Genomic DNA, 20,116 nt, shown 5'->3' with positions numbered 1-20,116 from the left:
CTACCGGTCAGAGCATCTGCCCCCTGGTGGTCATTGCACATCATAGAGACTGGTCGACCAGTTAATTGTCTGCCCCCTGATGTTCAGTGCATGTCTCATAGCAAGCGGTTGAGCAGCCTTAGCATATCATTAGCATATTGTGCTTTCAGTGGTGGTTCTGCCACTCAATCTATTTGCATATTACCCTTTATTATATAGGATTTGCCATGTATAGTCTTCTTTGGTGTCTGTTCTGGTCTTTTTAAATTGGGTTGTTCTCTTACTGTTGAGGCTTTAAAAAATTTTTTATTGATTAATTTTAGAGAGAGAGAAAGGAGGGAGAGAGAAAAACACATTGATTTGTTGTTCCACTTATTTATGCATTCATTGGTTGATTCATGTGTGTGCCGTGAGCAGGGAGCAAACCCACAACCTGGGTGTATCAGGCTGATGCTCTAACCAACTGAGCTACCTGGCCAGGGTGCCTCTTATTGTTGAGTTTTATATTTGTACTAGAGGCCCAGTGCACAAATTTGTGCACCAGTGGGGTACCTTGGCCTGGCCTCGGGATCGGGTTAAAACCAGCTCTCCAACATCCCCTGAGGGGTCCCAGATTGCAAGAGGGCACAGGCCAGGCCGAGGGACCCCATTGGTGCACAATTGGGGCCTGGGAGGGACATGGGAGGTTGGCCAGCTCAGGAGGGACCATGGAAGGGCTCCAGGGCGTGTCTGGCCAGTCTTGCTAGGTCCCGATCGGCTGGATCCCAGCAGCAAGCTAACCTACCGGTCGACTGTCTGCCCCCTGGTGGGCATTGCATATCATAGCAAGCAGTTGAGTGACCTTAGCATATCATTAGCATATTACACTTTGATTGGTTGAACGGATGACCAGAAGATGAGACACTTAGCATATTAGGCTTTTATTATATAGGACCAGAGGCCCGGTGCACAAAAATTTGTGCACTCCGGGGGGAGGGGGGTCCCTCAGCCCGGCCTGTGCCCTCTCGCAGTCTGGGACCCCTCGGGAGATAACGCCCTGCTGGCTTAGGCCTGCTCCCAGGTGGCAGAGGGCAGGCCCAATCCCTAGGTGCAGCCCCTGGTTGGGCTCAAAGCAGGGGCGATTGGGGAGTTGGGGCGCCGCCCCCGTCATGCACAGAGCAGGGCGGATTGGGAGGTTGCGATGCCACCCTCAGTCACGCTCAGGGTAGGGTCGATTGGGGGGTTGGGGCAACGCTCCCTGTCACACTCAAGGCAGGGTGGATGGGGAGGTTGCGGCGCCACCCCATGTCACGCAAAGAGCAGGGACAGTCGGGGGGTTGGGGTGCTGCCCCCTGTCACTCACAGAGCAGGGCCCATCAGGAGGGTTGGGGAGCTCCCCCCGTCACGCACAGAGCAGGGTCGATCAGGGGGTTGGGGAGCTCCCCCCTGTCACGCACAGAGCAGGGCCCATCAGGGGGTTGAGGAGCTCCCCCCTGTCACTCACAGAGTAGGGCCAGTAGGGGAGTTGGGGCACCACCCCCTGTGACACACAGAGCAGGGTGGATCAGGGGGTTGGGGCGCCACCCTCTATCACCCACAGAGCAGGGCCGATCAGGGGGTTGGGGCGCCGCCACTGTCACACTCAGGACAGGGCCTATGGGGAGGTTATGGCTCTACCCCATCACACACAGAGCAGGGCCCATGGCAGGGGGAGGGGGGAGTGGGGCACCGCCCTCTATCACCCACAGAGTAGGGCCGATCAGGGGGTTGGGGCGCCGCCACTCTCACACTCAGGGCAGGGCCGATGGGGAGGTTATGGCTCTACCCTGTCACACACAGAGCAGGGCCTGTGGGGGGGTTGGGGGTTGGGGCGCCACACCCTGTCACACACAGAGCTGCAGGGCGATCAGGGGGTTGGGGAGCTCCCCGTATCAGGCACAGAGCAGGGCTGATAAGGAGGTTGGGGCGCCTTCCCCTGTCACGAACAGAGCAGGGCAGATAGGGAGGTTGTGGCCCCGCCCCCTGGCACACACAGAGCCACAGGGCGATCAGGGGGTTTGGGCGCTGCCCCCTGTCACGCTGATCCTGGTGCCGGGAGGCCTCTCGGCTCAGCTGATCCCTGTGCTGGGAGGCCTCGCGGCTCTGCTGATCCCGGTGCTGGGAGACATATTACCCTTTTACTATATAGGATAGAGGCCTGGTACATGGGTGGGGCTGGCTCATTTGCCCTGAAGGGTGTCCTGGATCAGGGTGGGGGTCCCCACTGGGGTGCCTGGCCAGCCTGGGTGAGGGGATGATGGCTGTTTGCAGCTGGTCACACACCCTTCAGGGTGGGGGTCCCCACTGGGGTGCTTGGCCAGTCTGGGTGAGGGGCTGAGGGCTGTTTTCAGGCTGGCGGGTGACTGAAGCTCCCAACTGCTCCTTTTTTTCTTTTTCTTTTTTATTCTGGGCCAGCTTTAGCTCTGGCTCCAGCTCTGAGGCCTCACTGCTGAAAGCAGGTATCTAGTTTGTTTGGGTTCTATAATCGAAACAATGTATAACTCCAGCTCTGAGATCCCGGCTCCCTGAAAGCAGGTTTCTGGGGTTTTGTTTAGCTTCTATATTTGTTACAATGTTTCTTAAACTGCAAGCTCAGAGGCCGGCAAGGCAGGCGGGGAACGTTGGAGTCCTCCGTCACTGAAGCAAGCAAGCCTCATGTACATGGAATATTTCGCCATTTATTTAGATCTCCAGTATTTCAGAGCATTTATTTATTTATTTTTATTATTATTTAAAAATTTATATTGCATTTATAGGGGTGACTTTGGTTAATAAAATTATATGAGTTTCAAGTGTACAATTCTATAATATATCATCTGTTTATTCTATTGTGTGTTTACTCTCACTGAAAAAAATGCTTTTATTGATTTTAGAGAGGAAGGGAGAGGGAGAGAGATAGAGATAGAAACATCGATGACAGAGAAACATTGATTGGCTGCCTCCTCTACTCTCCCTACTGGGGATTGTGTCTGCAGCCCAGGCATGTGCTCTGACCAGAATTGAACCAAAGACTTCTTGGTGCATGAGTCGATGCTCAACCACTGAGCCACATCAGCTGGGCTCACTGACCATTTTTTGATTACCATATACCTAGCCCTGTAGGACATGAAACTCAGGACAAATGGTTTTTTCATTTTGTTATCCTTTAACTTAGTTGTTTAAAATAGAGAGTATGTGATGTTCCTGGCGGGGAGAGTTAATTTCCTTTCATTGGTAAGGGAAGATAGTATGGTGAACCTTTGCCCTGTTTTATAGTACATTAGTAATATATTAACCTTTTTTTCCCAAGCATCAAAAGAAGGTAGTTTAGCCCTTGTACTCTCAGAGGATTGTTTTGAGGTTTTCATGTCTTTAAACTTCTGCTTGTTTCTTTTCTTGGTGTGTCATCATGGGACACAGCTTAGTTTGTCACATGTCAGCTTTGCTTTCTTCTGGTGGAGTCACAGTTTTTCATTTGTAAAACTAGGGATTTGGATTAAAGTGATCCAATTCTAATAGTCTTGTAAGGCCAGAAAAAGGAAATGTTTTTCCTTGTTGGGATATCCTATATAATAAAAGTCTAACATGCAATCTTTCCCTTCCACCGGAGTTCAACTGCTCGCTATGACGTGTGCTGACCACCAAGGGGTGGCGAGGAACAGGGCAGATGTCGGCTACACCATGCGACCTCTTGGTGGTTACCTGGGGGCGGGGGTGATGGGGACAGAGGTGCAGTGAGAATGTGGTGGGTCCACCGACCTCACTCTAACTCCCCCTGCTAACCTCCCCCGCGTTCAGGTGCCAGGCGCCCGCGAGGAGCCTGCCCTGCACCCGTGTGGTGCAGCGTCTTCTGGGTGAGCTGGGCCACAGCTGCTGGGACCACAGGGACAGGTCAGGCTTCCTGTGGGTTCACACAGGAGCCCGTCTGTGAGGCCGGCCGGGTTCTGTGCGGTGCCACTGGGTGGCCCAGAGGCTCACACTGTGCCCTGGCCCCGCGGTGTCTGGCCGCGCTCACCACATCTCTACATGGGGACTCGGGTGGTATGACTCAGGTGGAGGGGGGAGGCGCGGAGGCCCGGGGGCCCTGGTGCTGCCCAGGGCCCAGAGGTCAGCTGGGACCTGCCCTTCCACACCAGACAGTCGCCTTCTATGACTGACCAGGCCTAGGGACCACACCTGTGCATGAATTTCATGCACTGCGCCTCTAGTTTAAATAGATGAAACCAGTCTGGTGTTAGCCTTCTTTTTTTTTTTTTTTGGTAACATTTTGTAATACAATTTTGTACTTATAGAACTGTTGAAGTAATATGACAGGCCTTGGCCTGGTAACTCAGTTGGTTAGAGCATCAGCCTGATATACCAAGGTTGTGGGTTTGATCTATGGTCAGGGCACATACAGGAATCAATCAATGAATGCATAAATAAGTGGAACAACAAATTGATGTCTCTCTCCCTTTTTCTCTAAAAACATCAATTAAAAAAAAAAGAATATGAAAGAACGTCCTTTATACCTTTTATCTAATTTCAGCAGTTTTTAACATTTTGCTGCATTTGCTTAATTATTCTTTGTATGTGTATATATACGTATATACTTATAAATATACATTTTCTTATTCTGAATCATTTGAAAGTAAATTAAAAAGATTGTACTCTTACCACAAAATATTTACTTGTATATTTACTAAGAACAAGGGTAATATCTTATTTAACCAAAGTCAAGGTACCAAAATTAGGAAATTTAACATCGATACAGTGCTATTATCTAGTCCAGAGTCCATATTTAAATTGTCCATTGTCCTTAGAATATACAAAAGTAGTTTCAGAACTAAGCTATACCATTGTGGAAGGCCACTCTATACAACTGGAGTTTAGTATTTACTTACAGGTTTTGGGAGGTGGGGGGAACCTGCTCTTCGCTGTCTGCCCTGCCTGGATCCTCCTGGAGCAGAAGCTTGGGGTGGGAGATGGTGGGAACTTCTGTTACCACTCAGTACAAAGGCTAGCAAGATGGGATCTGTGGACACACTGGTTGCCAAAAAAAATTTTTTTTAAATTCTAAAATACCTGAACAGCTTTAGGAAACTGGGAGTTGTGGGAGCTACCACTCAGCCACTGAACTCAGTGGAATAGATCTTCTGTACTACAGAGCTGTAAGAAAATGGGGGGCTGCACTGGCATTAGCTGGTCCCCCATTCATTAGCTGTTCAGCCGGATCCTCTGTACAGAGGAGAAACGGGGTGAGAGAAATGGTACCACTTTAAGGCTGCCAAGCCCTCAGAATTAGTTCTTCACACAAAGTTGTGGGGGGATGACTATATTAGCTATTCGGATGCGATACTTCCAACTGTTCTTGCTGAATTCCACAGATTCAATCTCCAGAGACATGGATAATTTGACTAGTTTAATTGATGTTTCTCTGGGAGGGAGGTTCTGCCTAACTCTTCATACCACCATTTCCAACATATTATATAGTTAAAAATTCAAACGCTACAAAAGAAATGAGGTGAAAAGTAAGTCTTCCTCTCCTAAACATGTCCCATGTCTGATTCCTAAAGGCAACGACTACTACCAGTTTCTTATTCAAACATAAAGAAATATACACATATATGACCTAGTCTTAATTTTTAAACCTGAAATTTCAAGATCTTGAGCTGCTGCAGAAAGCATCTTCCGTTTTTGAGCATGTGACTTGCTGACTCTTGTTATATTCAAAGTGTGTATTGCCTTTCCAGCTGCTTTCTAAGAGCATTTATAGTCTTTAAAGGTTAACACGTTGAGCACCCAGTCAGTCACGGGTGACTGACACTATACTTTCTGTCCGGAAGACAAAACAGGCTGGGTGCCTAACGTGTTAAGCACCCCTTTCTGGCTTGGTTCTTAGTCATCATAGATTACCTAATTTAATTAATTACATATCTATTGGTAAAACTGGCTAGTTTTCTTAGATCTAACATTGAATAAAGATTTTAAATATCAAAATGAGGATATTGTCAACATTTTTAGTAACCTTTTTTTTGCTGTAGTAAACTGTATTACAGTGTCTGCTATTATATATACAGTGGGGCCTTGACTTACGAGTTTAATTCGTTCCAAGACCGAGCTCATTAACTCAAATTACTCTGTGACAACTCAATGCAAAAAATTGGCGGAGAGATAGCTGGTATCTCAAAAAACTCGTTAGTCGGGACACTCATAAGTTGAGGCCCCACTGTATTGCTTTAGAAATCAGACAGTGGAGAGAGGGCTTTTAGGTGGTGAATAGCTTATTGGTGGTAAACAACTTAGCCTTAAAATAGAACAAATTTAAAATAACATTGGGTTGGTTTTAAAGTTTTTATTTTAATTGTGATATTTTTAGAAATAAAGGGTACTTTATTTGTATGTGATACTTACAGCCTTATTTCCCCACTTCATCTCTGAGGACTGTTGTTGAAACCCTTTCTGTGTAATAGTTTTGTTTTCTGATTTATAGCTATATAGAAAATATTGAATTATCTTCCCAAAGGGAGTTTTGCTGATACAGCCTTGTTTTGCTGCTTTAGCTTTTTATTTATAGTTTTTGCCTCAATAGCATCTACCTATTTGCATGAGATAAAACTGATCATAGAATTTCATCTGGGGAAAGATAATAAATTAAAGAAAATGACAAGTCTGCTGGTTAAGTAAAGATAGATAGTCAAACTTTTGTGTAGTAGGAGGATAAACTTGCTCGACTGTACAAACGGTGTGTGATACGGACTCTGACTACTATATCCTCTCCTGTCGTCTCTAGCTGCTTTCTTCGGCTGCTCCCTAGGTAACAGGCAGAAACTACATAAAGCCTGGGATGGAAGACTTTATTTATATATATATTTATATTTGTTGTTGTTAATCCTCACCCGAGGATATTTTTTCTATTGATTTTTAGAGAGAGTGGAAGGGAGGAGGGATGTGGGAGAGAGAGACAGAGAGACAGAGATAGAGATAGATAGGGAGAGAGAGAGAGAGAGAGAGAGAGAGAGAGAGAGAGAGAGAGAGAACATCTATGTGAGAGAGACACATCAATTGGTTGCCTCCTGCACGTGCCCTGACCAGTGATCCAACCTGAGATCCTTTGGTATGTAGGCCGGTGCTCTAACCACTGAGAACACTGCCAGGGCAGGATGGAAGACTTTATATCTTCTGGAGCATTTTCTTTAGTCAGATTACTTTCCTCCTAATACCAGGAACTGCTGCTATGGAGATTCCTAGTGTAGTCTATACAAGTGCTGCTTCCTAGAAGCATGCAACATGGTGCCTCTGGTAAATGTAGCTGTGATGGGTGTACTGAAGGAATAGGAATTGTGGTCTGATGTGGTACAATGAAGGAAGGATCCTTGGGAAATCTGAGAAATAGAACTCTGAAGGAAAATTACCCTGGGTGAAGTGTTATGTGGGGAACTTGGGCCGTGATAGAGCACATCAGTCCCGAGTGCGATCCAGTTAGTCAATAACAGATAAGTCTCAAAAATGAAATATTGAGCAAAAGAAACAAGACACATAAAGTATATTTATACAAAGTTTAAAAACAGGCCAAAACCTTCTTTGGGGTTAGAAGTTAGGACGTGTTACCTTTGTGGAGGGGTACAGGTTGTTATTAGAAAAAGGGCAAAAAGGGCTTCTGGGGTATGGTGATTCTGTGTGTTGATCGAGGTATTGAGCAGTACATTAGTGTGGTGTGTTTGTGAGCATTCATTGAGCTGGGCACTTATGACCTGTGTAGTTTTCTGAATGCATGTTATACCTCACTATGAAGTTAAAAAAGAAAAGTAAGAAGTTTGTAGTATTTTAGTTCTGCATATTTGACCTTTCTGTCTAATTGTCCATCATTGTGAATTGAATAAATAAGGACTGGTTAAATTGTGTTATGTTTCTTATATTTCTGGGGAATACAAGGTGGCTGTTTTTGAGAATGAATAATTCCATCTGCACTGACATGAAGCCGTTATTAAATAAATAAAGGAAGTTTCAGAACATATATCCTATTTATGTTAAAATAAATCACTATATACATATCCTTGTATATGCATAGAAAATATCTTGAAGGACACACATTAAATAATTAACAGTGGTTAGCCTTGAGGATTGATTTGTGGGTAATGTGACAAAATGGAGAACCTTGAACTTTTATGTAATTTTTTTTACTGTGAGCATGGGTTACTCTTATGATAAAAGTGAATTAAAAAATACGTGTATTAAATACTATTTTAAAGGCAAATGGATTGGGAGAGTAATGTTGCTATATCTGATAACATCTCCAAAGTGTGGTTAAAAGAGAAAGAGGAGTTGTGGGAGTAATTAGAGCCCCCTCGAAAAGGTAATATAGATCTACCTTACTCCACCCCAGAGGGTGAGACAAATTTTAATGAGCTTGAATAAACAAAGTGAATGTAGACACTTGATATAAAATGGAACTAAATTGCCTCTGCAACTGTCTTTTAGTTGATCCAGAGTATCAGAAGGAAGCGGAACAGAGACATCGAGAACTGGCAGCTAAAGCTGGAGGATTTAATGATTTTGCAACTTTAGCTGTCATTTTTGAGCAGTGCAAATCAAGGTATGTGAGTTGTCTGTACTGGAAATTGTCGGTTTGAAATATAGCTCCAGTATGTACTTACTATGTGACTTTAGACCAGTGGTTCTCAACCTTCTGGCCCTTTAAATACAGTTCCTCATGTTTTGACCCAACCGTAAAATTATTTTCGTTGCTACTTCATAACTGTAATGTTGCTACTGTTATGAATTGTAATGTAAATATCTGATATGCAGGATGGTCTTAGGCAACCCCTGTGAAAGGTTCGTTCGACTACCAAAGGGATCGCGACCCACAGGTTGAGAACCACTGCTTTAGACAGATTTGGTCAGGATGATAATGACCTTCAGGTATTTTTGTGAACATTAGTGAGATTCTTCTATGTCAGGTGACTGTTACTTAGTAAGCATTTATTATATAACTAGAGGCCCAGTGCACTGGAGGGGATCCCTCAGCCTGGATATGCCCTCTCGCAGTCCGGGACCCCTCGGGGGATGTCCACCTGCCAGCTTAGGCCTGCTCCCCAGGGGATTGGGCCTAAGCTGGCAGTCTGACATCTCTCTGGCAGCTTGGGAGCCCTCAGGGGAGCGGGCCTAAGCCGTTAGTCAGAATTCGTTAGTGCTGTGGCAGAAGCAGGAGAGGCTCCCACCACCGCCACTGTGCTGGCCAGCCATGAGCTGGCTTCTGGCTGAGCGGAGCTCCCCCTGTGGAAGCGCACTGACCACCAGGGGGCAGCTCCTGTGTTGAGCATCTGCCCCCTGGTGGTCAGTGCACGTCATAGTGACCGGTCGTTCTGCCGTTTAGAGTCAATTTGCATATTATCCTTTTATTATATAGGATATTAGTGTGTTTTTTCTCTCCCTGAACCTTTCCTGAAAATGACCTTATAGAATTTTGGTTCTATATAAGTAGCTTAGATGAGAAAAAGATTGGCTATTTGTTAAAGCATATGTGTATAAAATATCCATTTCCAAAGAATTTTTAATTCACTCAGAGGCACCCACATTTAATTTTTTTTCAAATTCCTTAAAGTGCTCTCTCTTTCTTTCTTTCTTTTTTTTTTTTTTTAGAAAAAGAGGGAGGGAGAGAGGTGTAGAGAGATAGAAACATCAATGAGAGAGGAATATCATCGTTTGGCTGCCTCCTGCACAGCCTCCACTGGGGATTGAGCCTACAACTGAGATACATGCCCTTGACCAGAATCAAACCCGGGACCCTTCAGACCACAGGCCGACACTCTATCCACTGAGCCAAACTGGCTAGGGCTAAAGTGCTTTTTCAGTAATTAGATATATCTCATAAAAGAGCTGACAGTTGCTTTTGGGTTTCTAGTTTTGTAATAGAAATGAGGATGTTAGACTGTCTTTCACTTATAGAAGATATTCTCAAGATACCGTTATTTTTGTTTTTCAGTGGAGCTCCAGCTTCCTGGTGCCAAAAACATTGGATTCATTGGAGGTGCTTATTTTCTGCATTTCGTGTTGAAGCTCAACTTCGAGACCTAATCAGGAAGCTTAAACAGGTGATTGCTTTTTTTCTTGAGTAGCATTTGGACAAGACCCTCTGAGTTACCAAAACCATGTAAATTATGAGATGTTCTAGTCTGGCTTGTAGTAACAGGTGCCATTCCTAACCCTGTGTGAGCACCAAGCATTGTAACCTCTTATCCTGGAGGTCCTTTACCTGGCCTTGGTTAGTTTCATCACGTTCATGTGCTAATCAGCGCTCAGCTGAACACAGATCTCTGGAGTTCTCTATAAAGGTCTCTTCTCTCCTGAACTCTCCTGTGAACTCCAGTCATTTTGGTCTTCCTGTATTCTCAGCTCTGTCTCTTTAACTCAGGGAGTTTTCCGGATTCCACTTCGGTTTTTCCTTCTCTGCACCTTGATCCAGGATCTCTTTCAAGGTTGACAATACTGGGGTGGTTGTTGGGTTTACTTAATTTATTTCCCTTTATTTTAATTTTAATGATTTATTGGTGACATTGGTAAGTAAAATTATATCTTGTTGTATTGCTCCCTTTATCTTATGAACTATCCTTCTTTGTCTCTTACTATATCCTTCATTTTAAAGTCTATTTGGTCACATATTAAATATTGCAATCCCAGGTTTTTTTTTCCATTTTCATTTGCAAGAAATATCTTTGCCATCCTTTTACTTTTATTCTGTATATTTTGTTCTGAGGTGGGTCTCTTGTAGACAGCATATATATGGGTCTTGTTTTCTTATCCATTCAGCTACCCTATGTTTTTTGATTGGAGCATTTAAGCCATTTACATTTAATTAAAGTGATTATTGGTAGGTATGTATTTATTGCCATTCTTTAACATTTTTTTTAATCTTCACCCAAGGATATGTGTGTATGTGTGTGTGTGTGTGTGTGTGTTAATTGGTTTTAGAGAGAGGAAGTGGGGGGGGGGAGAGAGAGAGAGAGAGAGAGAGAGAGAGAGAGAGAGAGACAGAGACACCTTAATGTGAGAGGGAAACATCAATCAGTTGCCTCCTTTATATACCCCAACCTGGGACCAAACTCAAAACCTAAGTATGTGCCCTGACTGGGAATCAAATTTGCAACATGTGGCATTTGGGACAATGTTCCAACTAATCGAGCCACCCAGCCAGGGCCTTTTAACATTTCTTCTAATACTGGTTTGGTAGTAACGAATTCTTTTAGCTTTTGTTGTTGTTTTGTCTCGGAAGCTCGTTATTTATCCTTCAATTTTAAATGATAGTCTTGTTGGGAAAAATAATCTTAGTTGTAGGCCCTTGTTTTTCATCACTTTGAATATTTCATGCCAGTCCCTTCTGGCCTGAAATGTTTCTGTTGAGAAATTAGCTGACAGTCTTATGGGAGCTCCCTTGTAGGTAACTGACTTTCTCTTGCTGCTTTTAAGATTCTCTCTTTGTCTTTAACCTTTGCCATTTTAATTATGATGTGTCTTGGTATGGGCCCATTTGGGTTCATCTTTTTTGAGACTCTTCCTTTATTTCTTGGAGATCATTATTCCTTATCACTTGGTATATGTACAGTATTTTAAAAGTCCCTATTTTGGTTGTTTCAAGCAGAAGAGTAAATCTGGTCCTTCTTACTCCATATTGGCCAGAAACAGAATTTTTAGAAATGTGGATTTTTCAAAATAAAAGAATATTTTAAATTGTTCTATGAGATTTACCATTGTGTGTGTGTGTGTGTGTGTGTGTATATATATATATATATATATGTGTGTGTGTGTGTATGTGTGTGTATATGTGTGTGTGTATATATGTGTGTGTGATATGTGTGTGTGTGTGTGTGTGTGTGTGTGTATATATATATATATATATGTTCTATATTCTTTCTATAGCAAAGTGATTTTCCAAGAGAGACCTTTGAAGGCCCTAAACATGAAGTACTACGAAGATGTCTTTGTGCAGGCTATTTCAAAAATGTAGCTCGAAGGTAAGCAATATGAGCTTGGGAGATGGGTAAAGAAGAGCTCATATATTTGACTACAATATTGAACTATTTAATATTAAAGATTGATGATTTGATTTAAGCTCTGTGATTATGATCAGCTATTACAGTGACCCTTTTCATAATTGTGACTTGTGCACGGAAAGCTGCAGTGGCTCAGAGTGGGATACTGGAACTCGAGTGGGGCAGTAGGGGTGTCTGAAGGACAGCTGTCCAGCATGGGTATCAGTGCCTTAGCAGAGTGACAAGGCTTTTTTTTACAGAGACGTTGCTCTGTGTGGGGTGTGAAAGCCAAAAGTTTGAGGATGACATCCCTAAAGGGTAGGTTGGTGTGGAGTGCGAGGGCTTGAGCAGGATGGAGTATTGAGTGTTAGAGTGAGGAGGGCATTTTTGTAAGGAAAGGGATAACAGTGTTAGTGATGGGAGATTCATTGTATACAGAGAAATTGAGCACATAAATATTAATAATGGTGAAAGGAGTTGGAAGTACTGAAAGGGAGAAAATGAGAATGAGCTCTGTGGTGTTGGGTTGGATCTTCAGGACATCATTGTGAACTTTTGTTTTTTAAAATAGCTGGATGGATAGATAGGGAAATAAAAAATGGATGTTACTGTGAATATATATAAAACATGTATTTGTATGTGTGTAAATACTTATATACATATGTACCCTATCTCTGAGATGGACTGGGAGCAATGACACCATAATGCCCAGATCTTGACTTGGAAAAACCATCTGCTACATGATGGACTTGCGCCTCTATGGAGAAATAGGGCCGGGAAAGTACAAGATGAGCCTAGGACATCTTATTTTGCCAGTGAGCAAAGAAGTGATCAGTGAAGGTTGAGGCCATGTCAGAAGTACACAGGAGCCAGCTTGAATAGGCTCCAACTGATCAAATATGGAACATTTTGAGCATCAAAATAAATGAAAGTAATGGATGATATAACCCACTGAATAAAATGTGAAGTCATGGGTCTATGGTCATATAAATTAGTAAATTAATAAATTAAAAGTTTAAGGACAAATGGAATTATTTGCATAGTTGAGCATCTCTATAAAATTCTTATTAATTACAAAGGAAAAAGTAATTTTTCAGTGGAAAGGCCTGGCAGATACTACCTAAGTCAAACAATCAAAGTGAACATTATTATTTCTGAAACAAATCAAAATCATGTTTTCTGATAGGCTATAATAAACACAGTGTCATTTCTTTGATATTCCTGCCAAAGATGCATAACCTGAATCTAATCATTCTGAAACAAACAAACTCACATTGATTATAACTAGCCTATAATCTTTAAAGGTGTCAGGATTATGAAGGTCAGAGAAATACTGGGGAAGTATTCCAGAATGAAGGAGACTAACGAGACATTAAAAGTAAAAGCAGCTGAACCGGTTTTGCTCAGTGGATAGAGCGTCGGCCTGCGGACTCGGGGGTCCCGGGTTCGATTGCGGTCAAGGGCATGTGCATAGGTTGCGGGCACATCCCCAGTGGGGGGTGTGCAGGAGGCAGCTGATCGATCTCTCTCATCGATGTTTCTGACTTTCTATCCCTCTCCCTTCTTCTCTGTAAAAAATCAATAAAATATATTAAAAAAAAAAAAGTAAAAGCAATACATGATTTCTGAACTAGATCCTTTTGCTATAAATGACACTAGAACATTTGATAAAACTTCAGTGGGGGCTGAGGATTAAATGTTAGGAATATATTAGTGTTAATTCCCTGGTTTTGTTGGATGTATTATGATTATGTAGATGAATGTCCTTGGTTATAGGGAATGCAAATTCAGGTATTTGGGAATGATGGGGCATAAAGTTGGCAACTAATTCTCAAAATGGTTCAAGTAAAAAATATTTTTGTACTGTATAAATATACACTGTACTATACAGATATATAAAATAATTATAATGCTGTCTGATCTGGGTTATAATAGGAATACATATAATGTAGTATAGGAAGTAAATTGTAATGACAATTGACCTAGGGCTGTTACATTGACAAGTTTTTGGAATAACATTTATGTAAGAAAGTGTAGAAGAGGATAAGAATTTGAAATTAAGAACATGAATTAGAAAAAATTCATGAAATGTTCTAATTATCAGATTTTAGGATACTGAAAATAATTTATATCTTTAAAAAGAGATATAAATAACACTGTGTTTAAATCAGAAGACCTATGATTGGGACTTGCTTTTACCATACATTAGCTCTGTGACCTCTAGAAGGCTAGCTAACTTTTTTTGAAATCTCACTTTTGACCTTAAAGTGATTGGCTCTCAAAACTCAGGTTGTTTTGAGCCTTTATTATGAAAGTATTTTGGAAAATCTAAAGCACAAATACAATATTATTGCCCGGCCTGTTTGGCTCAGTGATTGAGTGTTGACCTATGAACCAGGAGGTCATGGTTTGATTCCCTGTCAGTACATGCCTGGGTTTCAGGCTAGATCCCCAGTGCGGGGCATGGAGAGGCAACCAGTCAAAGATTCTCTCTCATCATTGATGTCTCTGTCTCTCTCTCCCTCTCCCATCCTCTCTGAAATAAATAAAAAATGTTTTTAAAAAATACACAAATATGCCGTAACCGGTTTGGCTCAGTGGATAGAGCGTCGGCCTGCGGACTGAAAGGTCCCAGGTTCGATTCCGGTCAAGGGCATGTACCTTGGTTGCAGGCATATCCCCAGTGTGGGGTGTGCAGGAGGCAGCTGGTCGATGTGTCTCTCTCATCGATGTTTCTGACTTTCTATCCCTCTCCCTTCCTCTCTGTAAAAAATCAATAAAATATATTTAAAAAAAATATACACAAATAAAATATTATTGTTAATATTACTTGTTAACCAAAAGTGTTTATACTTAAATGACTCAGTTGTATCATACATAGTTTAAGATGAATTGGTAGAGAAGTAATAGTGACAGTTGAATAAACTTAAACCTCTGTTTATGGTACTCTATGTAGCAGAACATATAACTATTCATTGACTCAATGCCCTACTGATGTCTTTGTTGTACTGTCAGTGTCTTTATCCTTTCTTTTTGTTTCTGTTTTGTTTTTAGATCTGTTGGGAGAACGTTTTGCACAATGGATGGGCGTGGGAGCCCAGTTCACATTCATCCTTCCTCAGCAGTAAGTATCTTATTTTTAATAAAGAGAAGAAATTTATAAAGGTGTAAGATTAAGTGATATACAGATGTCTTCTACTTTTTGCTTTGAGGTTAAGTTTATAATATAACTATGTTACATAAAGCTGTCAAGGTATTGAGTTGGTCTCTATCCTGATTGAAGCATACAGGGATTAATTCAGAAGAGTTTGGGCTGATAGTATTTGGTTGGTCTAATGTGGAATAAGGCAGTTTATTGAGTTACCATCTCTAAGTGAGTTCTTTTGTACAGCTTCACGAACAGGAAACCAAACTTGAATGGATAATTTTTCATGAGGTATTAGTTACCACCAAAGTCTACGCAAGAATTGTGTGTCCAATTCGCTATGAATGGGTGAGAGACTTATTACCCAAGTTGCATGAATTTAATGCACAAGACTTGAGCAGCGTGGCCCGACGGGAAGCAAGAGAAGATGCAAGAAGGAGATGGACAAATAAGGAAAACGTAAAACATCTGAAGGGTGAGTATATCACTTGTTCTGGTTATATAGTCCAGGAAACATAAATGTCCAAATTCTTATGTAATTACAGAAATATTGTTACAGGACTTACATTCTGGCTCTATCTACTCAGAAAGCAAAGAATTATCATTAGTCTTAGACTTCGTTATTTTGATTTCCTTCTTTCCTTCTTTCCTTCTGTTTTTTTTAACCTCTCTGTCCAATAGCATTGTTAATAAGAATATATATTGAGTTTTTATCATATGCTAAAAGCTTGCATTACCCCATTAGGGAATTTTCATAATAACATATATGGTAAGTAAATATCCCCACTTTATATATGAAGAAGTACTTAGCAGTGTACAATACTTTGCTAAAAATCCCATAGCTCATAATTGGTGAATCTGGATTCTGAATCAAGTAACCTGATTCTATGGTCCTTACTCTTAGCTATTATGCCATACTGCTTCCCAGTAGTACTTTACTATTTTTATTTGGTTTATAAAATTTTGTGAGTTATTTCCTCAGAACATCTCTTTTTTATTTTTCCGTGAAATGTTAGGTTCCTAATTGGGAGGCATAAACAGTGTGGTACTGAACTAGGACAGAAAGCTTAATTCTACTTAGTTCACACATACAAAAAGCTTTTCATTTCAGTAAAGCTTTCTGAGGCTGATTGATGGAACAAGTTATATTATCCTTATTTAACATCACTGAGAAATGAAATGGTGAGGAATTTGCCCAAGATGATAGAATAGTCTTTTTAGTAACATTAGACACTAGACGTTTTGTTGCAGTGTATAACTGTAGTGTATAAATGCTTGAATAGGGCCAGTTTTTCTGACTGCTTCGGCCTCCATGCTCTTGTTTTTTAGCCATAGACTGTATCGGTTTTTTTGAAAGGGCAGAATTTAATTTAATTTTACCTAAACATTGAAAATTAGGGCATCTCTTTCTCTTAACCTTTCTAGCACTGAATCTCAAAATTCAAGTTTTACTGGATTAATTTGTAATATTTTCAGATGGAATATCAAAAGAAGTCCTAAAGAAAATGCAAAGGAGAAATGACGATAAATCCATATCAGATGCACGAGCTCGTTTCCTTGAGAGAAAGCAGCAGAGGTCCCAGGATCACAGTGACACACTGAAGGGAACAGGCTAAGCAGTGAACCCTCCAATTCAGGAAGTAGGAAAAGCAGCCAAGAAATGTGCTTCTACTACCATTTATGTAAGACAGCACTACCAAGATGAAGTGGTCAGCAGTTGTTTTTAGCATACGGGTGAAAAGCAAATCAAACTCATTAATACTAATGGATGCAATTTTCAGAGAAGATTGGGTTGCCATAGTCATAGGCAATGATATATGAAACCAATGAAAGACAATACCTGTGATATTTTTCTCACTTCAATTTTGCTGGCCTTAACTAATATCAAATGCTGTTGAGATATTTTCTAAGAACATTGAATTTTATGTAATCAGTGTGTATTCCATTTACATTGAAGCATTAAAAAATTATTTTCCTTAAATCTCTTTAAGGCCTTCTTTTGCTATTAGAATAGTATTATATCAGGCTATCAGGTATGTGACCATTTCCTTCAGAAGGCTGAACATAAGAGGTTTTTTATTCAGCAATATTTAGATGTCTGTTTAATTGCTAAAGAGCTTTATAGATATTTAGAGAAAAGACTTAACTAGTAAATAAAAAAATTGCCTATGGCAGTATTCTTTGTTGAATTAATATTAATCCTTAAATTGATTTTTCTGGGATTATATAAATTCCTTTTTATATAAAAGTATATTGTTTAAAACAGTAGCTATAGCCATTAACCAAAGGACAGATGATATATGTATATGTTCTTTTTGTAGCTGACTCTACATACTTGTATCAGCATCATGTATGTAAGTTGTGACAGTGTTTTCAAACAGCTCTTACACCTGGCCTACTCTCTTGCCTCCAGCTGCTTGGGTAGGACCATTTAAACATCTATTATGCTGTTTTGAAATGGGATTTTCAAAGCAGCCAACATTACATCACCAGTGTTTCAATTGGAACCTTGAGGCTAATATCACACTCAGGCCATATTCAACACCTGCCCACTCTATTGGTTACTGTCTTGTATTCTAGTTATTTGTGTATTTGTCTTTCTCCCACTAGATTATATGCTCTTTGTGGGCAGGAACTATGTCTTTTTCATCTTTGTATCTTTCATGGCACCTAGCACACTGCTTTGCACATAGTATTCGCTCAATGTTTGTTGAATAAAGCTATTAGTTTATTTAAAATTCAAAAGGCGGTATAATGTGTGTTTTTAGAATTTTTTGTAAAAACTAAGAATCTAAATTGTTTATTGGTAACTAACACTTCTGCAGTTAGTTTTTTGTCAATATTAGAGACTTGAAGTCTTCATTGAAAAATCACATGAGGACCCAAATCCATGTGTTTGTTCTTGAAGTAAGGTGAGTGGTGACAGTTTCTATGAACATTCCCCGCATTACTAATTTATTTTCATCTTAAGTGCCCTCTAGTGTCTCAGCATGTTAGTCTTATCAGTTCCCCTTGTCAGGTTTATGTATTGGTGCATTCCTTCAATGTGGTAGGGGTGTATGTGGATTCTGAGAATAAAAGCTCTTTTATTTCCGTAAATTAAGCACACATTCAGTAAGTTAAGCACACGTTCTTAAATCTGTAGTCCATTCCGAAATTTCATTAGTTCTAATAATGTTCTTTATGTTTTCCTAATTCAGGATTTAATCTTTTAATCTGGAAAAGGTCCTTAGTCTTTGTCTTTTACATTTATCAATCTTTCCCTTTTTCTTTTGTTGCATTGGACATTTTCAAATAACATTTTGACATTTTAAAATAATACAGAATAGTTATTTTATAGAAGGTTCTCAATTTGCGTTTCTCTTAAGACATCAAATTTGGTGGCACATGGTATTTGCCCCTTATTGATATTTTGATTACTTGGTTAGGGTGTTTTTTTTTAAATTTCTTCAGTAAGTAATTTGGAGGGGGGATACTTTGAAATAGCCTGTTCCTCATAAAGTATCACCTTTTGGATTTATCAACTGATGATTCTTGCCTAAATCAGTTTTATTATTTCTATGGTTACAAAATGGTGATCCTCCCCCGCTCCCCCCAATTCTTTGCTATATTTATTTGTTATATTGTAAGGAAGAGCTTTCCTTGAAGAAGAATGTCTGATAAACAGATGGGTGCTAGAGAGCATAGCTCAGGACAGAGAATTAGAAAGCTAAGGGGATATTTGAGAGAGATGGCAAATAGTCCAGTTTGTTTGGTGCATAGAGTATATATAGGAGTTATAGGCTGAAAATGTTGGTCGAGGACAGATTATATGGAAGGCTTTGAAAGCCATACTATGGAATTTGGACATTTTTGTGCTATATAAATTTATTGGAGGGGAGTGACATCATTACAGCTTTAAGGTGTATTTGTGGCAGTGGTGCCCATAAGAGGAATTTACAGTATTTCTTTGAGAGGAATAATACTGGATCTAGTTGAGAAGGTGGAAGGAGCCTTGGAGGAAAGGTAGTGGTTATGAAGAAGTTTGTTTTTAAAAGAATATAGAGGATTCACCTTTAAATTACTAAATAAAACAAAGCAAGAAACAAATGAAGACAAATGTTATCATAGAAAATTGGGCAAAGGATCCGGTCTGCCATTTCATAAAAGAAGAAACGTGAACGGTCAACGAATAAGTTCCTGAATCTTCCTAGTAATTAGGGAAATGCAGTTGAAAATAACAGATGCCATTCTTTTTCATCAGATTGGCAACAATAATATGACTGAAAAGTGTTGACATAGAATAAATTGTTCTTTTTTTAGAGAACATTTTTGGTAATACGTAGTAAAGTTGAAGATGTGCTTAACTTGTGACCCAGAAAACCCACCTTGAGATTTATATCCTAGGAACTCAGAGATTATATAAAATACTCTATTCCTCATAAAATGTAACTCCCATAGATTTAACATCAGTTGATTTATAAAAATGTTATGTATGCCATTGTTTCTAATAGTAAAATATGGAACAGTGGATATAGCTATCAATAGGAAAATGGTTGAATAAATTGTGTTATGTTCTTTTGGTTGAATTCTTTACAGCGTGCGTGAAAGTGATCTTTGAGACTCCTGATGCTTTGCAGAATAAATGAACCAGTTTACATTCCAGAATAGATGAACCAGTTTACATTCCTAACAGCAATGTAATAAAGTGCCTGTCTTATTGTAGCCTTGTAGTTCCTAATATTCTTTTATTGATAGACCAAAACAGGTGCCTCATTATTATGTTAACTTACATATTTAAATATTCAAGTCTTTCCTTATATTCAAATTGTGTACAGGAAATAAAATAGACTCATTTGAATTAGATAAGGCCAGATAGTAAGCTTTCGGGCCATACAGTCTTTGTTGCAACTACTCTGTTGTTGTAGTATAAAAGCAGTCATGGATAATACATAAACAAATGGATATGTCTGTGTTCTAATAAAACTTTATTTATGGACAATGAAAT

General features: G+C 40.3%; 1 protein-coding gene across 1 annotated transcript in view; it reads left to right on the top strand.

The window, feature by feature from the left end:
* The window catches only part of DHX40 (DEAH-box helicase 40), a gene marked incomplete at its 5' end in the record, with an annotated part of 38,663 nt that extends 20,786 nt beyond the window's left edge, over positions 1–17,877 (top strand). The window contains 6 exons of the mRNA XM_081110046.1: positions 8,437–8,551; positions 9,941–10,049; positions 11,872–11,966; positions 15,039–15,108; positions 15,376–15,604; positions 16,606–17,877. Coding sequence (XP_080966172.1) covers positions 8,437–8,551; positions 9,941–10,049; positions 11,872–11,966; positions 15,039–15,108; positions 15,376–15,604; positions 16,606–16,745 — 758 coding nt within the window. The 3' untranslated portion in view covers positions 16,746–17,877. The remainder of the gene's footprint in view (positions 1–8,436; positions 8,552–9,940; positions 10,050–11,871; positions 11,967–15,038; positions 15,109–15,375; positions 15,605–16,605) is intronic.
* Between the last annotated feature and the right edge of the window lie 2,239 nt (positions 17,878–20,116).

The sequence above is a fragment of the Myotis nattereri genome, assembly GCF_964212035.1.
Source record: "Myotis nattereri genome assembly, chromosome: 16".
NCBI lineage: Eukaryota > Metazoa > Chordata > Mammalia > Chiroptera > Vespertilionidae > Myotis > Myotis nattereri.
Note: the sequence above shows the minus strand (reverse complement) of the source record. Positions and strands in the feature narration are given on the sequence as shown.